General features: G+C 44.0%; 1 protein-coding gene across 1 annotated transcript in view; it reads left to right on the forward strand.

The window, feature by feature from the left end:
• Window positions 1-24,850, forward strand: part of SLC9A9 (solute carrier family 9 member A9) — a 258,450-nt gene that overhangs the window by 153,449 nt on the left and 80,151 nt on the right. The window contains exon 12 of the mRNA XM_028731220.2: window positions 2,276-2,429. Coding sequence (XP_028587053.2) covers window positions 2,276-2,429 — 154 coding nt within the window. The remainder of the gene's footprint in view (window positions 1-2,275; window positions 2,430-24,850) is intronic.

Raw genomic sequence — 24,850 nt, forward strand, 5'->3', positions numbered from 1 at the left:
ATACTTATTACCACCCTATGGGGAACTTTTGATGCATGGATCTGGCTCTCCCCCATTATTATCTTTCTGCTGTTTTATTTGGTCTCAGTAGGTGCATAACTTTGCCTTAGTTATAACACTGCAAAAGCAGCTCCACCTTATAGTTTAAAAACCAAACGTTTTAAATCCTTCTGGAAAATTACTCATTGCATTGCAATGGTGAATGTTTCCTCATTGAACAGTTCCTGTTTAACAAGGATGACTCTTGACTTTGTATGGTGGGTTATATAGTCCAGCAAAAGTTGAAGGTTTCTGCACACACCACACATATTTCCGTCCTCCTTCCAGACAAGAGTCATTATCACAGTTCAAGGGCAAATTCCAGCTGGGAAAAACACTCAAGGAGGGTGTGGCCTCCCTGAGGAGCTGTGGTTTGGGTAGAGTCCCAAGGACCAAATAAAGAGGCCTAGGCCTGAGGTTCCTCACCCCCTGACCCAGAGGGAAAGCACAAGGCAAACCAAAGATATTCACTCTTGACACTGCTTCCATGCTTGGGGAGGGCAGCAAGCGCAAGGAGGAGCAGCAAGACCAGGAAATTCCAAGGGGTTGACAGTGGGTTGTGGACCTTAGTAAAGGTAAAGTGTAAAGTGTAAAGTGACCATTAGGTCCAGTCGTGGACAACTCTGGGGTTGCGGCGCTCATCTGGCCAAGGGAGCCGGTGTTTGTCCGCAGACAGTTTTTACGGGTCATGTGGACAGCATGACCAAGCTGCTTCTGGCAAACCAGAGCAGCACACAGAAACACCGTTTACCTTCCCGCCAGAGTGGTACCTATTTATCTACTTGCACTTTGAGGTGCTTTCAAACTTAATAGATGCCTGATATTGCCAAGCCCAGACACCAGCCCTGAAACTTCAGCACTGTCCCTTGGAAGTGAATTCAACTGAAGGGGGAGGGCAGTCCAAAGGAATTATTGTTTGGGAGATAAATAAGATTCTACCTGCCATGAGAAAAATGCCAAAAACATGACTTCCTGACATTGTGATATTTGTTTTTATGCATGTTTCTGCTGAAGCGGAATAGATTCCCTCCGCCCCTAAAATGTTGTAAAGTTTATTGCGTACGAGTTAAACAGCAGCGCATAAATGAAATGTGATTCTCCCTATGCAGAAACACAAACATCTAAAAAGAAAATGGTTTTTGGCACTGTTTCCTTTTCCTCCCCAAAGAGCCACAATCATAGATTTCTAAAATGGAAGCGTGAAACCAGGCCCTTGCCTTTCCACGTTCAAGAGCTGTGCTTTTGTTCCCAGAATATTGTGCTCTGAGCATTCCAATAATAAATCCACATGGCATTCGCATTTCAGAGGAGCCTCTTTCTTTGACAAAAAGGCACTCTACAAGGCAGCTGAATAAACAGATAATAAAACATCATGCAGATTTTTGAGCATGTTTTTAGAAGAGATGTGACAGGCTTTTGTTCAAGTGGGCTTTCAAGGCCACTTTTCAAGATACTTTGCTTCACACATGTTTGGTCACCCATCTCTGGGGAATTCCCATAAGGTATATAGGTGTGTCTTGGCTGAAGGACCACACTGCAAAATTCAAAGTGCAATTTTCAAAGGATGCTGTGTTTCAGTTCACATATTGCAAGGAATCAGTGACCTTCCAGATGTTGTTGGACTCCCAACTCCCATCTGCCTCAGACAGCATTGTGAACCATCAGGCATGATGGGAGTTGTAGTCCGACAACATCTGGAGAGCCAAAGGTTCTTTACCCTTGACACATTATTTCAGGAAATGCAAATTAGGAAGGTTCTCTTTAATTGCAGACTAAAGCAAATTCCTCATTCATCCCTAGTCCAGGGTTAAGCACTGGTACGGGTACCACATAATATCCCACATTTGTAAGAAATTGATCTTTTATTGTTGTAGCATCCACTTTGGAATTCCTTATTGGCATAATGCTGATGCCCTCCTTGCTTTTCAGCACTTGCTACACACATTTTTGTTTAGGCAAGCCTATCCAGACATGCAGAATGTTGACACATATTTTAATACGGTTTTCAGCTTATCATACAGCAGGCCTGGAAGGGAAGGGGGTTGAATTTTGAATGTTTCAAATAGTTGTTTTCAGCGGTTTCTTCACTGGTTGTTTTATTCTTTTTGTAAACTGCTTTGAGGTTGTTGGGCTTTTTTGTACAATCAGGTGGTGTATAAATTTTATGAATACAATGAAATAAATTGTTTTCTTTCTCTCCCACCTGCCGTGCACCCCCACCCCCTGTCTTCTGAAGGTTTACGTGGTGCAATTGCATTTGCACTGGCTATCCGGGACACCGACTCTCAGCCTAAGCAAATGATGTTGACAACCACCTTACTAATTGTGTTCTTCACAGTCTGGGTGTTTGGAGGAGGCACCACACCGATGCTTGCATGGCTCCAAATCAGGTCAGTATTATCAATTCATAATGTTATGGTGCAATGTCATCTGTGGCTTTGCTCAGTCACTACATTTGTTGCATCTTTGTATTCACATTATTTGCCGTTGTGCTTCATAACTGATATGCAGGAGACGGCTATGAAGGGTGCAGGGAGCTTAAAAACCAGGATGTAGACATTGGTGGATGAGGTGAAGCAGGTTCTTGACATCCCGTAATGGTCCCAAGCACAATTCAGATTTTTAGCATCTGTTTTCCCATGTGGTTTGCTTTCCTGGAGTGATTTCTTAGGGGAGTTATGCTGGGAGGTTAGAATCTTTCACTTAGAAATATTCTTGTAGATATTGCTGCTCAAACAGCAGCTGCTATTCAGCTATATGTAGTTGTTGTTCCAGATTTTGCTCTTGACTAAATAACTTGTTAGATCTGTGCTGATCCCCACTGTCTCCAAAAGCTGATCCTTGCTGTTTCCAAAAGCCACTGGTCTGGTCAGCTGTACTACCTTATACAGAGCTAGTCCAATATATTTTGTTGTCTGAAGCAGACCAACAAATAACATCCCCACTCTAGATGTCAACATGTGTAGTGGTAAAGGTAAAAAGGTAAATTACCCCTGGACTGTTAAGTCCAGTCATAAGCGACTATCAGGTGCGTCACTCATCTTGCTTCAGGCAGGGGAGCTGGCGTTTGTCCACAGACAGCTTTCTGGGTTATGTGGCCAGCATATCTAAACCGCTTCTGGCGCAACGGAACACGGTGACGGAAGCCAGAGTGCACAGAAATGTCGTTTACCTTGCCGCCGCAGCGGTACCTATTTATCTGCTCAAACTGGTATGCTTTCAGACTGCTAGGTTGGCAGAAGCTGGGACAGAGCATCAGGAGCTCACCCCGTCACACAGATTTGAACTGTCAACCTTCTGATTGGCAAGCCCAAGAGGCCCAGTGGTTTTGACTACAGTGCCACCAGCATCCCTTATACACATAGAACCCAAGCCTGATGAAGTTATTTTGGCACTTGGGGAATAAGATCTCCAAAGTACCTTTCCCTTTCCTGGCAGCAAAAATACAACAGTGATAAATTAAATAACTGACAATATGCTGCCCTTTCAGTATACCCAAAATCATCTGCCTGAGGTGCCCACCTCATTCTACCTAATGATAGGGCTGGCCCTGACCTTAGGCAAAGGCCAAAGAAACAATGTTGTTCTCTCCATTTTGTGTACAGGGTGTTGGATGCAATCGGTTATCACGGATAGTTTATTGCATATTCCTCTCATTTTTTTCATAGAGCAGGAAACATTAACTGACAAATCATCGTGATTAATTTGTTAATTTATTAACCGTAAATCTAAAATGTGGCTGGGCACTGGATTTTAATGGATGCTGTCAGTTTTGAAGGGATTTTCAGTGCTGCCGACATTGTGTTATTTATATTTGCAGTACGTTGTAAACCATTTAAACATGTCATTTCAGAATGACTTTCCCGATTATAAATTATTTGCCTTTGTTATTTAGTCAAAAGAAATCTAGGTTTATTAAATAAAAGATTGCCTGGACTGAGATACTGCAGTGTATCAAATTCCTTCGAGCAACCCACCTTGACGGTCCCATCCGAAGTAGTGAAAACATGGGCTATGAGCTGGAAGCCACTATCCCTTAACCTTTATCCTCCAACTTTAACCATATTGGTCTGCTAGTGTGTGAACTATCGAGATAATACCTAGGATGCACTTTATTTAGGAAAGTTGCTCCATAGAGACTAAATATTAGTCAAAAAATATTATGGTTACAGTCAAAGCTTGGGGCAGAGATTTTCCAGACAAATGGAAAGTGGAATGTTCTAGTGGATTGTTCCGTTGTTGCATTGTATACAGTCTTGTATAAATGCACTGCTATTTATAGGATCGTGGGGTTGTTTCTTGCCTAGACATTTTTTATTTAGTGCTTGTCTATATGGCTTGCAATCTACTGGTACTCTGCCTCCAGCCTGCTTGCTAACTTGTCTCTCCGCCTCCTTCTCTTTGGATTGACACTTAGCTTTGATCTTAGCTAGAGAAATGTCTATAGACAGCCCCCTTCTGAATGATACCTTGAATCATCAGGCCGTCTCTCTGGTAGCGCAGAATCTCAACCCTGCAGGTGCTTGAGCTTGGCTCTGCTGTAATTGCCTAAAGCCTGGTGGCGATAGTTCTTCAACTAACCCACATAGGATCCAGGCCAGCAGAATCATACCCAGTAGTAATTCATTAGAGGGAATGTTTAGGACAGCTCTCACATCAGTGCTTATTGCAACAAAACAGTGGCAGCTGCCTTGGATGTTTTTGTTAGCCAGGGCAAAAACTGTGTTGTTCTTGCCATCTATTCTTTCATGATGCTTCTGCAATGGCTTTTGTGTACAGTGATGAGTTGTGCATGGCAGCAGTGTGGCTAGAGATGCTGCAGGAATGACTGTTGGCATTGCTCCATTCACTCTTATTTCTGCAGCTCTTCTTGTGCATTTTGCTTCATTGCTGAGTGCATTACAACATAGTCCACTGTAGGCTTTCATGCGCTGATAAACTGATAAGTACTGCCCTGTAGCCTTTGTGTTATCAGCGCAACCATCTATAGTGATGGAGCCCTTGCACATACAGGTGTGCATGTGAAGACTTCCGCATGACCTTAAGCCCTGATGATGTCAGGTTCCCAATCACATGGAAGTTTCATACGTGCAACTGTCCATGCAAAGGCTCTGTCAGTACTGACAGTCCTGCTCTTCACATGGCAAGCTAGGAGGTAGGTTTTCTGGGTTCACCTCCTCTCCCATGTTGAATAACACAGATGCATTAATCCTTAAAGGGCTTACATTGCATTGGCATTACTCCTGACATAGTAGCAACCACTGTACCCAGCAAGACCATAAGGTTAAAGGGTTACTTATATTTTCTCTAGACTAACAAACTCCCAGAAATATCATCTGTTAATTCTGTAACAAATTCAGTTTGGGTGATGGTTTCTTGAAGTGTTCATTGTTCTTGTCCTTGTTTCTCTCTTTTTACATTATGTATGATATAATCACCTTTTAATTACTAGTTCTTATCCCTTACCTGTTTTAAGTCTTATGTGTTCATTTTATCTGTATTTTTTTATCTTATGCTGGTCTGTGATCGAAACAAAGTTTGATACTGATACTGTTCATTGTTCTTGAGTGTCCCCATTTGCTAGAGTGAGAATTTTCTGGGCTTTGAAGTGATGGAGGAGGCGGAATACAAAATGATATTCTCCCAGGTCCCACATCTGGTCTGGACTGGCTTTAAATACTTCCAGGACAGGCCTGGACCTTGATATGGATTTCTAGCCTTGTCCCTAGTGTTACAGGTAGCCTGACCACATGCCTAATCCTTGCCCCAGTCTTCCAGTCATCCTATCCACTTACATTTCCAGCAGCATGCCTCTGTCACATGGATGGTGCATCCCATTTCACTGCTTGAAGCGAAATGAGAAGTGTTGTCCCGCTCTGCTGCCATGGCTGTGCTGCCATCACCAAAGCATCTCTTGACTAAATTGTGGGGTAGCAGGAGAAAGTGGCAGCACCGATGGTAGATTTCGGTGAGATCTAAATGAAAATTGGCACTGATGCCGGTGTTAATTGTCCGCTAGCAACAGGGGAGATGAGGCACATGTGGGGGTGGTGCCTCCCGAGGCAGCTGCTTCGACTTGCCTCATGGGTGGGCTGGCCCTGTTCTGTCCTCATTGTCCATCCCTTTGTACGGATGCCTTGGCTCATACCCAGCCTGTAACTGTCCATGACTTTGGACTGACTCTCCTCTTGATCTGCCCCAGCATTCCATTTAGCTCTGGTCCCAGGTTAGCTGGAGTTCACACTGCAGCTGTCAGCTGCCTGCAGCCCAGTGCTTACGAGGAAGAGGGAGAAACGGAAATTGTGGCTGACCTCCTTTAAGACATGTCGAGGGCAAAGAAAATCCTAGCTTTGAAGGCTTAAGGTTTTCTTCCACTGCAATAATTATGCATAGCTTGGTTTAGACAGAATGCTTCTCCCACAATGAATCTCCTCTAAAAAATTTTTTTTTGAAATGTACATATCTGACAGGATCTGCTAGACCTGCCATTTATTTGTGCACATATGTGTTTGTATTTTTTAGGGTTTTTTTGTGATTATTGCAATCAATTTAGTATTTCTATTGTGTTTGTAAGCTGCTTTGAGACATTTTATGAATAAAGCAAAATAATAATAATAATAATAACAACAACAACAACAACAATAATAATAATAATAATGCAGGTGCAAAGAGCCTCCACCCCTTAAAGATAACATCTACTATTCTGCCATATGCTTTGCATTCATAATAGTCCTGTTAGGATGGCTTTCATTAGTGCATCATATCTATGCATACACTGAATAATTCATTTATATCAGCAAAGACTCTCCTACTGCAAAGAGAGGGGAGTGGTTGCGGACAGGAGCTGGACTCCGCCTCGAGCAGGGGGCGTTAGCCCCCTGCCTCCCACTCACCTGGCTGGCGCCCACGCCCACGGGCAGGCACCCAACCAGATGCCTGTAAGGGGGCGTGTATAGCAGCTTAAATCACTATGGCGCCAGCCTCCCGGCCTCAGTCTTCGTCGTCCCGTCGCGAGTCACCCACCCTCCACTCCCTTAGAGCTCAGGGTCTCAGTTTTCTTTTGGCCTTGCTATGGACCTTAGGTTGGTCACCCTAGTTGTCCGGGGGGCCTGGTAGGAATTTTTCCATTTGGCATTAGGCTTTTTGGGTTTTTTGCCTACCTCGTAGCAATCGTCACAACTTTCGTAATATTGGTGGGTAGGCTAGGCATTGGAATAATGTGTTGTAGTGTGTCAAAGGGCTAAGTGTGGCCATCGCCTTCAATTTTTGGGTATTCTGTTAAAGGAATCCGGCGGTCATGTATTCTGTCCGATGCCTGCGTGGCGGGAGGCCATGGCACGACCCTCGGTGACATCAGGGGAGAGCTTATTGTTGGATTAGCATCAACAGGCTCCACCTACTGGTGAATAACCCCCCCCCCTTGTTTTAGACTCACCCCCCTCTGAGGGGGTGGAGTCAGCTGACATAATCCAATGCCTAAGCCAATACCTTTTCACTTGCTGTAATCAATAAAGTTGTGGCCTTTTCTTGCCCATTAACCTTATATCACGTGTCCTTGTGTTTTCATTCCACTATGCGGGGATCCGGTCCTTGAACCGCAATCCACAGATGAAAGTGAGGTATAAAAGTCACCGCCTGAGAACTTTATCATCTCAGACATGTACCCACAAATAGTCTACTAATCCACTTGAATCCAAATTTTCTTCTTTAATTTGTTTCTGGAACAAGCTGGATATATAGTTTGTGGTTAGGGCAAGAACCCAGAGGAGCCTGTACAATTGACACAGTGTTGGACATGACAAAGGCAGGCGGCTTAAGGAACAATTGCTCATTGGCGCTTTTCCCAGTTCTCCTTTTTCCCTTGGACTAATTTTGAGAAATGGAACCGCTCCAAGACAAAAATGTCTCCCTTCTACCTTATGAGACCGCAAAGGAGTTTTTGAGTTGTTTTCCTCTCTGATTTACAGACAGATTGGTAAGCCTGCTGAGCCAGCACATTGGCTTGGCTCTGTCTAGTGTTCTGGCATAATGGCGCACAACCCCCTTTTACTGTCTGAACACTTAAATAGTACCAAATAGGATGGGACGAGACAATTTGTTGGGAGAAGGGAAGAGAGGTCTGAATAATATATCAAATCCTAGACACTCACATTAAAAGTTCTGGTGCCAGTTCTAAAGAGGAACGTGGTGTTGGTTCCTGTGTATTAGCATCAGAATTTATGCACCCATTTCCCCCCTGCTATATATTTGAAGGTATAAATACATCCTTTCCCATCCCAACAACTGCCTGGCACCTATGTGAATACACACCTTGAGCTTCTGCTCACAGCCACCTTATTGAGAATAAATAGCTATCCATTTTGTGAGGAAGCCACCAAACTCCCTTGCTGTGCAGGATTAGCTTAATCAACTATCGGATCAAACGGGTTAAGGTGGGGAGGGGTGGAGCAAATGAGATGCTACAAGCTTCCAGTCTCCTCCTCGTTGCTTGAGGGAGAACATGATTTGGTTTACATCTAAAGCAAACCCTACATGATCCTGCTTTCAATATTATTTGTGCCTGCAAGGGCTTGGGGATGGTCATTCTGCTTCATTTGATTCATTTCCAATCACTGCATCTTGCTAAAATCCCATAACTTTTCATGCCCAAAATGGGGGACGTTTGTCCTACTTTTGTTGTATTGTAGCCCGTATGGACAGCAATAATGTGGTAGCTTTAGGGAAGCCTCACAGAGCATTAATAAATCAGAATAAATACACTGCTAATGCATTCTTATTGTGTTGAGAACATGTTGCAGAATACAACCACCATAAAACACCCATCTGGAAGGACCCTGTAGACATGAATGACAATCGCTGGTTCCTACATGCTTTCTTAAACACATTTGCTATGCAGAAGTAAGTTTCATTGCATTCAAATTATAAGAAATTGAGTGTAGAGTTGCAGTTTTAGAGGACTTTGTGTTGTCCATTTTACCGTGGTACCTGATAACCAGTTCAGTTTCAAAAGTTTGGTTGGTAATGCAACAAAATTCACTGTGCCTGAACACAGCCCTGGTCTATATACTTGGATGTGTGAAATTTTAACGACTCTCTATTGGTAAAGGGCACCTTAGGGAGAAAATGGTGTGTAAGAGAGACAAAAAGAGAAAGCAAGTGAAAAGAAGATTGTTTGCTTGACCAAATGGCAACTGCAATGCATTTTAAAAAATATTGCTTCAAAGATAATTTATACCATTGTTAAATATTGGCTGTGAGCTCCAGATGAATCAAGTTATTTTATGGTCTGTTTAGAAGGTCATTGATATGTTTTTTATAATGTCACTGAGTAAGATGTTGGCGACATTATTGCCTTGTAATTCGACAATTCCTTATCATTGATTCTATATATAGTTTATGCTTTGCTTTGCTTGTTTACAGAGCAGTGCCTAACAAACCTCCATGCAGACTTCTGCTGCAAAGCACCAGCTGAAAATAGCTAAATTGAAGCCATAATAAAGAGGCTTAGATAAAAAGCATGCAGACAAAATCTGGATTGGCATACAAATGTACTGAATAAACATAAAATGCCAGCACCTGTGTACCATGTGTGAGAGTTGGGCTTCTCTGGTACTTTGATTGCTTTTTTCTTATCTTCAATGTCAGCCAAGTTCATTGCAATTTGGATATACAGCTCAAGTATCCGTCATCCTTATCAGATTTGCCACAGTTCCACTGGACTCAGCCAAAGAGTCACTCTGCAACACTATATATCACATTGATTCTAGCAGCAGCACAAAAAACCTTGCTGCACCAGGCATCAGACACAGAGCACTTAAGTCTTCAGTAAACACTTCCATCTGTGTACATTTTCAAGTAGATTTTCTTTAAAAGTGCCTCACGTCTATTTTTTAAAAAAGAAAAAATGCACCCTTTAATATAATAAATTGCCACAAAATGACCTTTGTTTTCCAAACCCTCTTTTCTTCAGACTTGAATACATTTGTTGCCATTCTGACCAGGCTGATTAGCAATGAACATTATCAGATGTTCATTGTTCCTTTCTTGATTCAGCAGCCCTGTCACCTCCTTGATATATATTTTTTCATCCTGATGATTTAGTGACGATCCACACCAGCACCTCTCCTGCTCCCAATAGTGGTAGCCTTTAGAAAAACATTGAAATACCTTGTTGCATTAAAGCAAATGTCAAGCATTCTGCCATGCAACTCCGACATTACTGGGAAATTCAGAAATGTGGCAGGAATGCCCATCTTTACCCCCACGTCTCATTATAGGAAGTACAGTGGTGCCTCGCAAGACGAAATTAATTCGTTCCGCAAGTTTTTTCTTCTTGCGAGTTTTTCGTCTTGCGATGCACGGTTTCCCATAGGAATGCATTGAAAATCAATTAATGCGTTCCTAGGGAAACCTCCTTCAGACCAGGTCCGGGGACAGTCTGTTCCCCGACCTCTTCTGAAGGCTGGGGGGGGACAAGGGCTTTTCTTCCCACTGCCAGCCTTCAGAAGGCTGTTCTGAAGGCTGGCGGTGGGAAAAAAAGCCCTTCTTCCCACCTCCCGCCCCGCAAGCTCCGGGGACAGGAGGGCTTTGCTGCCGACCGCCAGCATTTTAAAAGCCCCTGCTGTCCCGGGGCGATTTTAAAATGCTGGCGGGCGGGAGCGAAGTCTCTGCTGTCCCGGGGAGATTTTAAAATGCTGGGGGGCGGGAGCGAACGCTTCGCTCCCGCCCGCCAACATTTTAAGATCGCCCGGGGCAGCAGAGACTTCTCGCCCAAAGCAAGGGGAGCTCTCCGAAGGGCTCCCCGTGCTTCGGGCGACAGGCTGCCGCCCCAAGCCTCGCGCACCCGGTGGGACCTCCTGCCGTGTGCGCGAGGCTTGCAGACACTCGCCCGAAGCAGGGGAAGCCCTCCGAAGGGCTCCCCGTGCTTCGGGTGACAGGCTGCCGCCCCAAGCCTCGCGCACCCGGCGGGACCTCCTGCCGGGCGCGCGAGGCTTGCAGACACTCGCCCGAAGCAGGGGAAGCCCTCCGGAGGGCTCCCCGTGCTTCGGGTGACAGGCTGCCGCCCCAAGCCTCGCGCACCCGGGGGGACCTCCTGCCGGGCGCGCGAGGCTTGCAGGCACTCGCCCAAAGCAAGGGGAGCTCTCCGAAGGGCTCCCCGTGCTTCGGGTGACAGGCTGCCGCCCCAAGCCTCGCGCACCCGGCGGGACCTCCTGCCGGGTGCGCGAGGCTTGCAGACACTCGCCCGAAGCAGGGGAAGCCCTCCGGAGGGCTCCCCGTGCTTCGGGTGACAGGCTGCCACCCGGCGGGACCTCCTGCCGGGTGCGCGAGGCTTGCAGACACTCGCCCGAAGCAGGGGAAGCCCTCCGGAGGGCTCCCCGTGCTTCGGATGACAGGCTGCCGCCCCAAGCCTCGCGCACCCGGCGGGACCTCCTGCCGGGCGCGCGAGGCTTGCAGGCACTCGCCCAAAGCAAGGGGAGCTCTCCGAAGGGCTCCCCGTGCTTCGGGTGACAGGCTGCCGCCCCAAGCCTCGCGCACCCGGCGGGACCTCCTGCCGGGCGCGCGAGGCTTGCAGACACTCGCCCGAAGCAGGGGAAGCCCTCCGAAGGGCTCCCCGTGCTTCGGGTGACAGGCTGCCGCCCCAAGCCTCGCGCACCCGGCGGGACCTCCTGCCGGGCGCGCGAGGCTTGCAGACACTCGCCCAAAGATTTTAAAATGCTGGGGGTCGGGAGCGAAGCGTTCGCTCCCGCCCGCCAGCATTTTAAGATCGCCCGGGGCAGCGGAGAAGTCTCCGCTCTCCCGGGAAGGCAGGCGGGGGGGAGCAAAGACTTTTGCCCCCCGCCAGCCTTCAGAAGAGGTCCAGGACCTCTTCTGAAGGCCGGCTGTGGGCGAAAGTCTTTGCTCCCGACCGCCAGCAATTTAAAACAGGTCCCCGGAGATTTCCCTATGGGCTTTCGTCTTGCGAAGCAAGCCCATAGGGAAATTCGTCTTGCGAAGCGCCTCCAAAACAGAAAACCCTTTCGTCTTGCGGGTTTTCCGTCTTGCGAGGCATTCGTCTTGCGGGGTACCACTGTATAGCATGCCCTTATATTAAGATGGGTGGGGTATAAATAAAATTGTTGTTGTTCTTGTTGTTATGCAGCACAAAAGGCTATTGGCTGTTGATGGATTTTAATTTGGCTTTAAAAAATTAAATAAATAAATAGGTGAGCTAGTGTAAGGTTACCAGATTTTTTTCCAATGAATCTGGGGACACTTTAAATAAATAAATAAATAAATATGGTTATTTTTGTAATTTGTGTGTAATTTGGCATTTGTGGTTTTTTTTCTTTTTTCTTCTTGTATAAATAAAAAACTTAAAATAAAATAATATAAATAAATAAATACTACATGTTTGGGACGTTGATGCCGCAGCGATGGCGGTGGCAGAGGGGCGGCCACCGCCTTGACCTCAACCGCCATGTTTCCCCTTCCTCCGAGGCTTCTATCTCCTTTCTCCATGAGCCTGGGCAGCCCCTGAGTTGTTGGTTCTTCAGTGGTGGTGGTGGGGAAGCGGTGGAGAGGCTTGGGCAGCGCGATGCCTCCCTTCCCATTGGAGCAGCCCCAATCCCATTCCCCAGTCCCATTCGATAAACAACTACCTGACATTCAGAAGACATCTTAAGGCAGCCCTGTTCAGGGAAGTTTTTAACGTGTGATATTTTACTGTATTTTTGGTTTCTATGGAAGCCGCCCAGAGTGGCTGGGGAGGCCCAGCCAGATGGGCGGGGTATAAATAATAAATTATTATTATTATTATTATTATTATTATTATTATTATTATTACTTGCATGCAAGCAGGAGGGGGCGGGGATTCCTCAGCTGGGAAGCGAGGCTTCACACTGCCTAACTGAGAGATCCCTGCCCCGCTCCTGCTTGCACGCAAGTAGGAGTTGGGAGGCTGCTCCGATAGGCAGCATGAAGCCTCCCTTCACGGTTTAGTTGCTGGAGTCAGGGAGGGTGGAGGCAGCCCAGAAGCTGCATCTTAGAGCCCCTGCACCACCATCATATGGGGTCTTCCGAGCAGCTCCTGAAGCCAGCCAGAGCCAACTGCTCCGGGCTGCTGAGACTGCGTTTCCCGGGGACATTAGGTGAAATCCGGGGACATTCCGGGGATGGAATTTGTCCGGTGACTTATTCACAAATCCGGGGACTGTCCCTGGGAAATGGGGACATCTGGTAACCCTAGTGGCCATCTCAATGCCCCACCTTGCAATTCATGGTGCTAAATTAGTTATGCCATAACAGAGCAATCCAAACCCCCAATCCACTGTGCTGAAAAGTATCTGGATAAGGCAGAGTAGCTACTTCACCCAACTCTGCCTAGCTCTGCTTCTGTCTCCCATTGGGGTGAGCTCTGTCCATCATGCACTGTGCACTGTTCCCCTCTTCTAATTAACTGGTGGTTATTTAAGGTTTGTTTTGGAAAGACTTTGAACAACCAGTTACAAACAACCAGAAGTCATTGTGGTCTTTTCAGAAAGTCCATGTTTGCATAATCCAGCCAGCGCATCATCCTGAACTTTAGGTAGACTTAAGACAGTTTTTTAAATTTATATGTAAAGTTCTGTAGCACGCTTTAAATTCACCATGTCCCTGCTAATAGAGGTTACTTGATGTAAGCAGTAACCAAACTGCAAAAGTTAATAGCAGCCATAATTCAAGCTTTGAAGCCAATCAATGTTTCATGCTCGTTGCAAGCTGAGATTGCGAGGGTCGAGGGAAGCGTTTTTGCCATGTAGGAAAGCTGTGGGGACATCTCCTGTTAATATTCTACTGACATCATGTTTACTCATGGTCTTGTTCAAATATCCCATGATGATCTGTTTTCAAAACTGTCACTTTCTTAATAGCTGCTGACCAAGGATGTTTTGCTCACATCCTGATATGCCCCAAACAGGTCTTTGTTGTTGTTGTTCTGGTCTTGAAACAAAATGACCCACAGGGCAATGGTTAGAGCCTTGCTTGTGGTAGGTCTTGGAATCTCAAGTATTAAATTAAATAATAAATATGTAGGTCTCTGCCTTGGATTAATTTATTTTGGTATTGTTTTTAAATCTATTAGTTGCTTTGCAGCAGGAATGGGGTGAATTTTTTTCCAGCCCAGGGACCACACTACCTTATGTGCAACCTTCCAGGGGCTGCCTGCTATTGGTGGGCAGGGCCTGGGGCTGTTGGAAGAATCCACTGAAAATGGGATTATCAAGACATTATCCTTTATATCTACCCATTTTACACCCCCTCCCATCACAGCATGGAGTCTTGCGATGAATGCTTTTCTGCTTAGCTCTCTACCACAAACATTTTTTTAAAAAAACATGTGCACTTTATATGTAAATGGATTCATAAATTGCTTTGCAATGTACATAATTCACATATTCATTGATATATTATCGCCATTGTCCCAGGAGGTACTTCATTGCTTTTCATTTTTCGAAAGTGTTTGTTGAATTTGAGTACGTTGCATGTTGCTAGAGGCTGTCTATGATCACTAAGGCTACATTCCTAACCATGTCTATTCAGAAGTAAGTACCACTAAATTCATTTGGGTCTTATTCCAATATAAGTGGAGTTGGGGTTGCAGCCTTAAATTACTTCCTACTGTGAATTTTTAAAATCAATAGACTGCATCCTTAATTCTTGTTCTTTGCATGTGGAAAGAACTGGTCTTTTTTGTTACCTGTGGACTTTATCTGTGCTCCTCAAACTCAAAGCCTCAAAGTGAAGATAGCCATCTGGTTTTGACTGTTCATCTTTGGCAGTCCATCCAATCCATAAATCTTTGTCTAAAATCTTTGTTTTAAAAGTGTTCTTGCCTCACTCCTGTCCAAAAAAATAATACTGTATTTTTTCATGGGTTTGAGACCCATCGACTATCCTCATCTGGTTTAGCCACTATAGGATCACAGAGCCTCCCACATAACTGCTGCCTCCCACATTGTTTTTGCTGTGTTAGCAGCACTGAAGTGACCTATCTGGGGCGCAAGCCTGGACATTGTGTGTGAAGGTCCTGTGCTGCCCTCTGCCTCACTGAGGTGGTCCAAAGGAAATCAGAGCAAAACATTTGGCACCAGCTTGGCTGCAGGAGCTGCCAGAAGGTGGTCTACAAGACACGATCCAACCATTTTAGGGACTCCACTCCTTATTTGTGTACGGTTTATTCCTTAGTCTTTTCCTCTCCCAAAGATGTCCTGCAAGGCAGCGAATACCCCCAGAGGCACACTCCATTGTCTCTCGAGACAGATGGATGACAACAACAATAAATAATAAGAGCTGACATATGGGACGAAAAAATTGCAATTGTTTAAAAAGGCTCACTGTTGTGGTTATCAAGTTATCAGTAAAATTGTTTGGTAGTAACTGGAACATTTCCAGTTACTCAGCAGTCCTTGGGATGATTAGCAGCACTGAAACTTCTGAAAGAAATCCACTTTTCTTGGGAAACATGATGGCTGTGACATGAAGAGTCAAGGGATAACCTAGTAGTGAGCACATAACTAGGCCTCAGAACTCCTGAAGATTGTGGCCCATCACACCTGAGAACAACACAGAAATGTGCTGCAAATCAAGCAATTAACAGATGTTCTTCTTGATGCAGATGGTGTTGCTTACATTACTACAACTCTCCAACCACTCCAAATGATTAATTTTTCATTGGTTGGTTAGAGTGAATTGCTGGCACATGTTAAAGGCTTATATTTTGTCAGACCCAAGGAAAGGACAGTTACCCATTTGTGAGCAGCCTTTCTGCTTGCCCTCCTTACAGGCCCACATCAGGAGCAGGCAATTTATTGATTTGCTTTAGAACAATTTGGAAATCTTAACTCCTGAAAAGGATTAAGAACCACAGGTTATGTGACAAATAGTAGTGATGCTATTTAATGGAAGCAGAATGAGGCTCGTTGCTCTGGTTACATTCAGGGAGACATGAGTATCTTGTTTCTTAATCAAAGATGGGGAACTTGTGGCTCTCCAAAAGTTATAAGATGATAGTTGATCAACCCCAGGCAGGGTGGGCAGTAGTCAGGGTGGTTCCAAAACATCTACAAGATTGGGACATCTAATATATACTAATACTGAATTCAGGAGATGCATTATGAGTGCTATGTAGCCCATATGCTAATACTGTGAGGGGCGACTACAAGGTTTACAGCAGTACAGTGGTACCTCAGGTTAAGAACTTAATTCGTTCTGGAGGTCTGTTCTTAACCTGAAACTGTTCTTAACCTGAGGTACCACTTTAGCTAACGGGGCCTCCCGCTGCCCCCGCATGATTTCTGTTCTCATCCTGAAGCAAAGTTCTTAACCCGAGGTACTATTTCTGGGTTAGCGGAGTCTGTAACCTGAAGCATCTGTAATCTGGAGTGTCTGTAACCCGAGGTACCACTGTAGCACAAATAACCCAATGATGACTGAGGATACTCCGTGACTACAGAATGCTGAATGTCTATTGGGGAAACATGGAAAACTAGAAGGGTGGATGGAGTGGGTGTCCCAAAAGAAAGCATGGCTAGGTGGAACACTGAACAGGAACACTCCAGACTGCAACAATTTATTGTAATAATAATAATAATAATAATAATAATAATAATAATAATAATAATAAATTTTACTTATATCCCGCCCTCCCCAGCCGAAGCCGGGCTCAGGGCGGCTAACAACACTAAAACAGTACAACTTGTTCAAAAAAAGTAGGTCCTACTTGTTCAAAAAGAAAACTGAGTGTGATGACATGAAAGGGTTGGAACCAAATGTTGCATTTTTGCATAAAAGCTTACTTTATTTGGCAGGAAAACTCTAGGGAAAGTGTTTGCTGGGGGAAAGTTACATTGGCTTTTGTCCGGAATCACCAGAGGGTCTACTTTGTTGAATAGTTAAATTTCACCCTTAGAATCATAGAATTGTAGTGTCATCTAGTCCAACCCCCTGCAATGCAGGAATCTCAACTAAAGCATCCATGAGAGGTGGACATCCAATCTCTGCTTAAAAACCTCCAAGGAAGGAGAGTCCAGCACCTTCCCAAGGGAGTCTGTTCTACTGTAACAGCTCTTCCTAATGTTCTTCCTAATGCTTAGTTGGAATTTGCTTTCTTGTAAATTGAATCCATTGGTTCAAGTCCTATCCTCCAGAGCAGGAGTAAACAAACTTGCTTCATCCTCCCTGTGACAGCTCTTTAGCTATTTGAAAATGGGTGTCATATCTCCTCTCAGCCTCCTCTTCCCCAGGCTAAACATAGCCAACACCTTCAACCGTTCCTCATAAGGCTTGGTTTCCAGACCCTTGGTCATCTCGTTCACATTCCTCTGAACGTTCTAGCTTGTCAATATTCTTCTTATACTGTGGTCCCCAAAACTGAACACAGTACTCCAGGTGGGGTCTGACCAAGGTAGAATAGAGCAGTACTATTATCTCCCTTGACCATGACACTATACTTTTGTGGATACAGTCTAGCATTAGCTTTCTTTTCCTGCAGCATCACACTGTTGACCCCTGCTGTTTAGGATGTGACTTTGTCTGGCCAATGACAGTATGCTCTGGCTTCTTCTGACTCCTGGCTCAAACCAACTCTTGGCATGATTCCTGGCTTCTGCTTTCCAGCTCCTGTCTGCCTACAGCTTAGTCTGGATGGTCTGGGTCCAAGACAGTGGTGTCAACGGTCAGCTTCCCGTTCCACACCAGTATTGCAGTTGTTCTGATCTTTCTCCTGCCTTCCTCCTTTGAAATGCAAAACAATGCATCAACCAACTTTGTATAGGATGACCTAAAATTGATTCCACGAGGCATTAGTTACAAAACTGTTCAAAATGCACATAATTGTTTCTCTTGTTATTAGCAGAATTTCATTTTAACATTTGTCAGGATGAAGGAAGGTCATTTTTGGAAAGGGAAATTTAATTAAATGAGGGAAGATTTTGTCCTAAATTAGTTCCGCCACACACACACACACACACCTCCTGTCCCCCTCTCTCATTCTTTCTTACCAGTATTCAGCTTATGTCATATTTCCCTAGGGAGATGAAAATAATTTCCTAAGAACAACGCATGCATCGATTTGCTATTGAAAAAGAGGAAATGCTATCCTATCTGTACACAGCTATAATTTTCACCCAGCAACACTCAGCCACATAAATTTGATTATAGGCAGTGTTTATTTAAAGAGACTACATTGAGATCCTTACAAAGTTATTAGCTGTGGTACAATTCATGGTATTATGTTGATTAATTTTCCTTTTGCCAGAATGCTTTGCAAGCATCAAACCATACTTCCTCCGACAAAATCCAGGCTACTTTGGGCCACAAATGCTATTCTACATTTAAAGCACTCTAACAACCATGTCCCCCACTCAAAGAATCCTTGGAACTGTTATTTCTTAAGGTTGCTGAGGGTTGTTAAAAGACCCCTGTTCCCTTCACAGAACTACGATTCCCAGAGTTCCCCAGAAAAAAGGATTGGTTGTTAAACTGCTTTGGGAATTATAGGTGTGTGTAAAGAACAATTCTCAGCACCTATCATTTACTACAGTTCCCATGATTCTTCGGCAGAAGCCATGACTGTTAAAGTGGTATCATACTGCTTTAAATGTTTAGTGCAGATGGGGCCTTTGTTGAGCACAATTCTTCAGGAAGAAGAAGGAGAGTTTGGATTTGATATCCCACTTTATCACTACCCTAAGGAGTCTCAAAGTGGCCAACATTCTCCTTTCCCTTCCTCCCCCACAACAAACACTCTGTGAGGTGAGTGGGGATGAGAGACTTCAAAGAAGTGTGACTAGCCCAAGGTCACCCAGCAGCTGCATGTGGAGGAGCGGAGACGCGAACCCGGTTCACCAGATTACGAGTCTACCGCTCTTAACCACTACACCACACTGGCTCTCGATGTCTCCTGTGCACCCTCTTTTAAGTGAACGAGAGCTACACTACAGTTCCCATTAATTTCAGTTCCGTTTGTGCTGAGAACAATTTCGTGCACGGTGCCCATTTTCTTTTGCAGGCGCTTGCCCCCTCCTTGTCCTCCAACAAAAATAATATAGCCTATTCCATGAATCCCTATAATAAAGTTTCCCTTTGAGAATCCAATTTCAACCATAACACTTTTGTTCATTGAGGTCTCTTTAGCTCCGGCATACTTTCTAGAAAGATAAAACTGACTTCTGCGGGAAAGTCTCTCAAATCCCCAGTTGATGCTGCAGAAATCCACCAAAGCCTGTAATTAAATGTAATGTATCCACAATGGTTAACATGTTCATTATTTGTAGAACAGCTTCGGGATTGGCCAAGTGAGCAGCCTGCACCTGTGAATTATAAAGCTACATCCATTTTCCCCTATGCTGATTTAAAACTACATCTGAGATATGTTAAAAGTAAGTGGGGTAGATGGATTCCCACATTCTGTTTTGTAAGTCTTCCACAGATTGACTGTGCTCATTGTTCCGCTCTGCTGGTTCATACAGAATGTCTCTAATTAATTTCGAAACTGGTGCATGCGCAGGAAGTGTCCTCCTGCTGCAGTTTTCCATCTCTTTCACTAATCACAGGGGTGTGTTTCCCTCCCCTTCATATGCACAAACAAGGCCCATACATATTTCAGCAGTTTTTTCTTTGTTCTTGAGCCTGTGATCTTGCACACAATCACATTCCTAGCTTCTTGCCAAGCCCTTCATCTGACCAGCTTTGTAGTGTTCATCTTCTTCCCTGTTTGAAGGTCATCCGTGCTCATCTAATGCCCAGTTCTATGCACTTTCTGGCTTCCTAGTACTCATCATAAGATCCAATCAACCACCATTACCATACACTTCCTCTGAAGGAGCAGGTTCACATTTTGGGGGTGATTCTGGAACTAGCTGTCTCATTGCAGACCACTTAAATGGCCTTATACCAACTGAAATTGGTACAGCAGCTACAACCATAACCTGGACCAGGAAAGCTTGGCTACAGTAGTTCATACCAGTGTGGTGTAGTAGTTAAGAGCAGTGGACTCGTAATCTGGGGAACTGGGTTCATGTCTCCGCTCCTCCACATGCAGCTGCTGGGTGACCTTGGGCTAGTCACACTTCTCTGAAGTCTCTCAGCCCCACTCACCTCACAGAGTGTTTGTTGTGGGGGAGGAAGGGAAAGGAGAATGTTAGCCGCTTTGAGACTCCTTCGGGTAGTGATAAAGCGGGATATCAAATCCAAACTCTTCTTCTTCATCATCTTCATACATAATACCCATTCTGCATCTGTAAGAAATCAGTCTTTTAGTGTGGCAGGCCTTGCACATTGTAACTCCCTGCATATTGATATCAGGCAGGCTTCACTGTGGTGTTTTGGGGGTTTTTTTGACACTTGCTAAAAACATTTAGACAAGCCTATCCAAGTATCTAGGGACGCGGGTGGCACTGTGGGTTAAACCACAGAGCCTAGGACTTGCCAATCAGAAGGTCGGCGGTTAGAATCCCTGTGACAGAGTGAGCTCCCATTGCTTGGTCCCAGCTCCTGCCAACCTAGCAGTTCGAAAGCTTAAAGTGCAAGTAGATAAATATGTACCACTCCAGTGGGAAGGTAAATGGCGTTTCCGTGCACTGCTCTGGTTTGCCAGAAGCGGCTTAGTCATGCTGGCCACATGACCCGGAAGCTGTACGCCGGCTCCCTCGGCCAATAAAGTGAGATGACCCAACCCCAAAGTCGGCCACGACTGGACCTAGTGGTCAGGGGTCCCTTTACCTTTACTCCAGGTATCTAGAATCCTGATGTGTTTTTAGTTTATTGCTAGTTTACATTTTTGAATGCTTTTTATGCTATTGTTTTATTCTTTTTGTAAACTGCTTTCAGGGTTGTTTTTTTAAATCAAGCAGTATATACATTTTATGAAATAAGTAAATAGAGAAGAAAAAGTTGGAGTAGTAGTTACCTAGAGAAAGAAGCACTGAAGTACAGTTGTACCTTGGAAGTCAAACAGCTTAGTTCCTGAACGTTTTGGCTACTGAACGTCGCAAACCCGGAAGTGACTGGGTCACCTGAGCTATGGCCCATCCTACAGCTTCTTTGCAGGAAGCCTCCCCTTCCAGTTCACTCCCTAGAATGTCCATGAGACAATGTCATCATGACATAACATAATCCCATGGGCATTATGGGAATCACCACATGAGTTGGCTGTGAAGACACTGGATGCCAATGCAAGAATCTTAAAAATAAAATAAAAGGAAGAACGTCCTGCAGCCACCTCATAGTGTTAATTATTAAAATAAATGCCAACCTTCCTAACTCCATGCCTGAAGATTTGATTGAAATTCTCCTACTTCTTCCCAATTTGGGGCAAGTGGGTGATTTATTTCCGCTCTCTATGATGCCCCCCCCCTCCAAAAAACCTCACTCCAAAATTGAAGTATTTGAAATGTTCCCCAGTGGATGTTCATGAGGAAGGCCTAAAGCAAAGGAGTGAGTGGTGTTGGAAGTTTTATGAGTTCTGAGGGTTCCTAGTTGCTGTCTAAAATCAAAGAGGCACAGTTTCATAAGAAGAGTTGAAAAATCAGTAGGCTGAGAAGTGGATCATTCTTTTAAGAAGACCTTTCAGACACGTTATTAACATTGTGTTGAGGAAGGAAGTGGGGATGATCAAGGTCATACCATCTATTTCAGTATTCTGTTCCCACAGGAGACAAGCAGGTGCCTACAGGAAGCCCGTAAGCAGAACATTAGCATAGTAGCATTCTTGCTTGCCTTCACCAGTACTTGATATTCAGAAGCATAGTGCCCCTGAAAACGTATAGCCGTGGTGACTAGTAGCCATTGATAGCTTCATAGATCCTACACATACTTACCTGGAGTAAGTTCTATTGAACGCAATAGCTTTTCATTGTAGGGCACCTTTTAAATAGCAAAAGGGGGATCGAGGTTTTGCAGGAACATCTGCATGGCTTGAGAAACTCCCATTAAAAATCTTAGAGATTGTGCAGCGCTAGCACAATGAATGCCCCATTGAATGCCCCAAAAGTTACACTACCAAGACTATAAAACTATCCTATAATTGGCTGAATATAAAAAGGTTAATTAAGACAGCTCCTTAATAGTTTGCCTCTTAAAAACAGTGCCTCTGTGATGCAGGTTGAGTAAGAACATTTAGTAAACAGCTAATTATGCTATAACATAGACTTTTTATTGTTAATTATCATAGAAGTAACAGCCCGACAATAATTTGCTAGTCAGTACATCTGTGAGGTTTAAATGAGAAAATTACCTCTTGTCTCAGCAAGGAAGTAATTGATTTCTATGCACTTAAAGGCAGAATGCCAGTTGTGGCATGCTCTCTTTTTCCATCCTCCAAAGAGATGGCCCCATTAATGTCATTGATACAAATGGGATCTTAAAGGTGCAACCAAAGTTGTCTGACTTTGACAAATACTGGACTTTTTAAATGTAAATATGATGCCCCCTGTAGTTTACATTATCTGTACCTTGACTTCACAGGAGTCCTGCATATGCCTGCATGGCATTGGAAGGGGCTGTGCCCGCTAGCTCCTTTATACTGTATAAATTCTAGTTTCACCCCTGGACACTTTACAACTGAGTTTCTATTTTAATGAGAAGATCAGTCCACATGGGAGGTGAAATTAATTCTTAACTGTAGCACAGCTGATGGCATTTTGTGGACACAAAGTAACACCAGCACATTCCCCTGACCTATTTTAGGGCTACTATATGTCCAGATTTTTCCATCAAAAGCAGAATTGATGTCCGGGGGCGGAGTGGAATTTCCAAAAGGTGGTGTTTTGTCCTGGGTCTTAGGCAGGTCAATTGAAAAAATTTGTCTTTGTATTTAAAAAGCTCAACAACTTTTGGGTTTTCAGTTAAAAAGCTTAACAATTTTTGTGGCTTCCTAAAGCAAAGCTCAACAATTTCAGTGGTTTCCTTTAAAAAAAAAAAAAGAAACCTCAACTTTTTTAAAAAAAAAAAAATTTATTATTTTCCTCCTTAAACAATATTTTCGACAATACAATAGCAAACACAAAAACTTTCTGCTCTGCCGAGCGTGCGACTTCCCTCCTTCCCTTCAGCAGATTTTCCACTTTCAAGTCCTATCTCGCAATTTAGCTCTTTAACTTCTGTTGTCCACATTATAGGATTTATTTCAATCCTGTTAGTGTCTTCAAATTTTTACAAATATACAATAAATTTACTCCAATCCCTCTGAAATTTTTGATCGTCTTATTCTCGAACCCTGCAGGTCAGTCTGGCCAGTTCTGCAAAGTCCATCATCTTCACAAAAAATGCACTTTTGTGATAAGGATGGGGAAATGCACAAGGAAATGTGGGGCTACAGTTGAATGACAATTCTATAACCTTCAAACAAACAAATCAGGATGAATGCTTTCTGAAAACAAAATCAGAATGAAAGCCCAATGGAAAAATCATCCAGAAGCACGCCAGTTCTTCCAAAGAGGAACAATTCTGTAGCCTAAGCTTTATGCTGATATATGATTGTTCTACAAAGAAATCACTTTAAGGATTTGAACCAAATGTCCCAGTAAAACAATAAAGTCTTAATAGATTGAAATGAAGGTGTGTTATCAACTGTAACTTTAGTATTACAAATAATAAGGAGCATTTAACACATGGTTGACTAACCTTCCTTGAGGCTGCTCATAAAAACTTCCAAGAATGGGTAAAGGCAGCATAAAATCTGCACGGACAAATGATTGGAAATATATCTGAGTAAACCAAGTGCAGAGCACATAAGAATTTAGGCTCCATCAATGACAAACAAAACTGGGGTGCTTTCTTGTCCACAGGCCGGTCTGTAAATCATTGAAAGTATTATTTTTTCTACTTTATGGTTTTAAAGGCAGGGATTGCTCTATCGCCTGAAGCATTAATCATGATCAAAAACTGTGATGGCACATTATATGAGAGCACTGGATATATGGTGATGTCTTAGTTGTTGTGGATTAAGGTTGTAACAGATGGTGGCCAGGAAAGATTATTCTCCTGGGCAATCTGTTGACAACTTTGGGGATGTTTAGCATCTCTAGCATGTGGTATTTCTCATTGTGTTGTTATCTGAGAATTACAACAATCTTCTCCCTGAAAATGAACACTTCAACTGTTAGTAAACTTTGATTTATTCTGTTCTCTGCTTCTAATATACATCCGTTCCTTTATAAGGTTGGTGGTGGTTTGGAGCACAAGATGAAATTTAAAGGATTAGTCAAATATTTTAAAGAAAAGGTATCACAGCTCTGACCTAAAGGAACAGCATATATCATTTCTACATGGTCTTCCAGGTGAATGTCCTTAATGCACTGGGCATGATTCTGCTATTGCTGTCCATTTCAGCCTCCAGACATTGATGGCCCTTGGAAGCTGGAGGAATTCATAAAGTCCACATTCTGAAGCAAACTCACCTGACCAGCAGCTCCTGGGCTAAAATACTGGCCTAGTCCCCTTCAAATTCTGCATTGCAACATATTTTATAATATGTTCTCTGTTGTAAACTGCCTTTAAAATATATTACCAGATGACTGCCACTGCAAATGGCTAGAAAGCATGGCTACTGCCACGCACATTGAAAATGAGACCACAAATTGCCCCTGGGAGCAAAAGAACATGAAAATATTATTATTATGACTTATACCCTGCCCATCTTACTGGGTTGCCCCAGTTACTCTGGGCAGCTTCCAACAGAATATAAAGAACATAAAGAAACATCAGGCATTAAAACCTTCCCAATACAGGGCTGCCTTCCAGCCCAGAGGCATGGCACATTAAAAATATGGCTGACCTCATGGCCAGGGGCGGA

Source organism: Podarcis muralis, chromosome 6 (assembly GCF_964188315.1).
Source record: "Podarcis muralis chromosome 6, rPodMur119.hap1.1, whole genome shotgun sequence".
NCBI classification, from domain to species: domain Eukaryota; kingdom Metazoa; phylum Chordata; class Lepidosauria; order Squamata; family Lacertidae; genus Podarcis; species Podarcis muralis.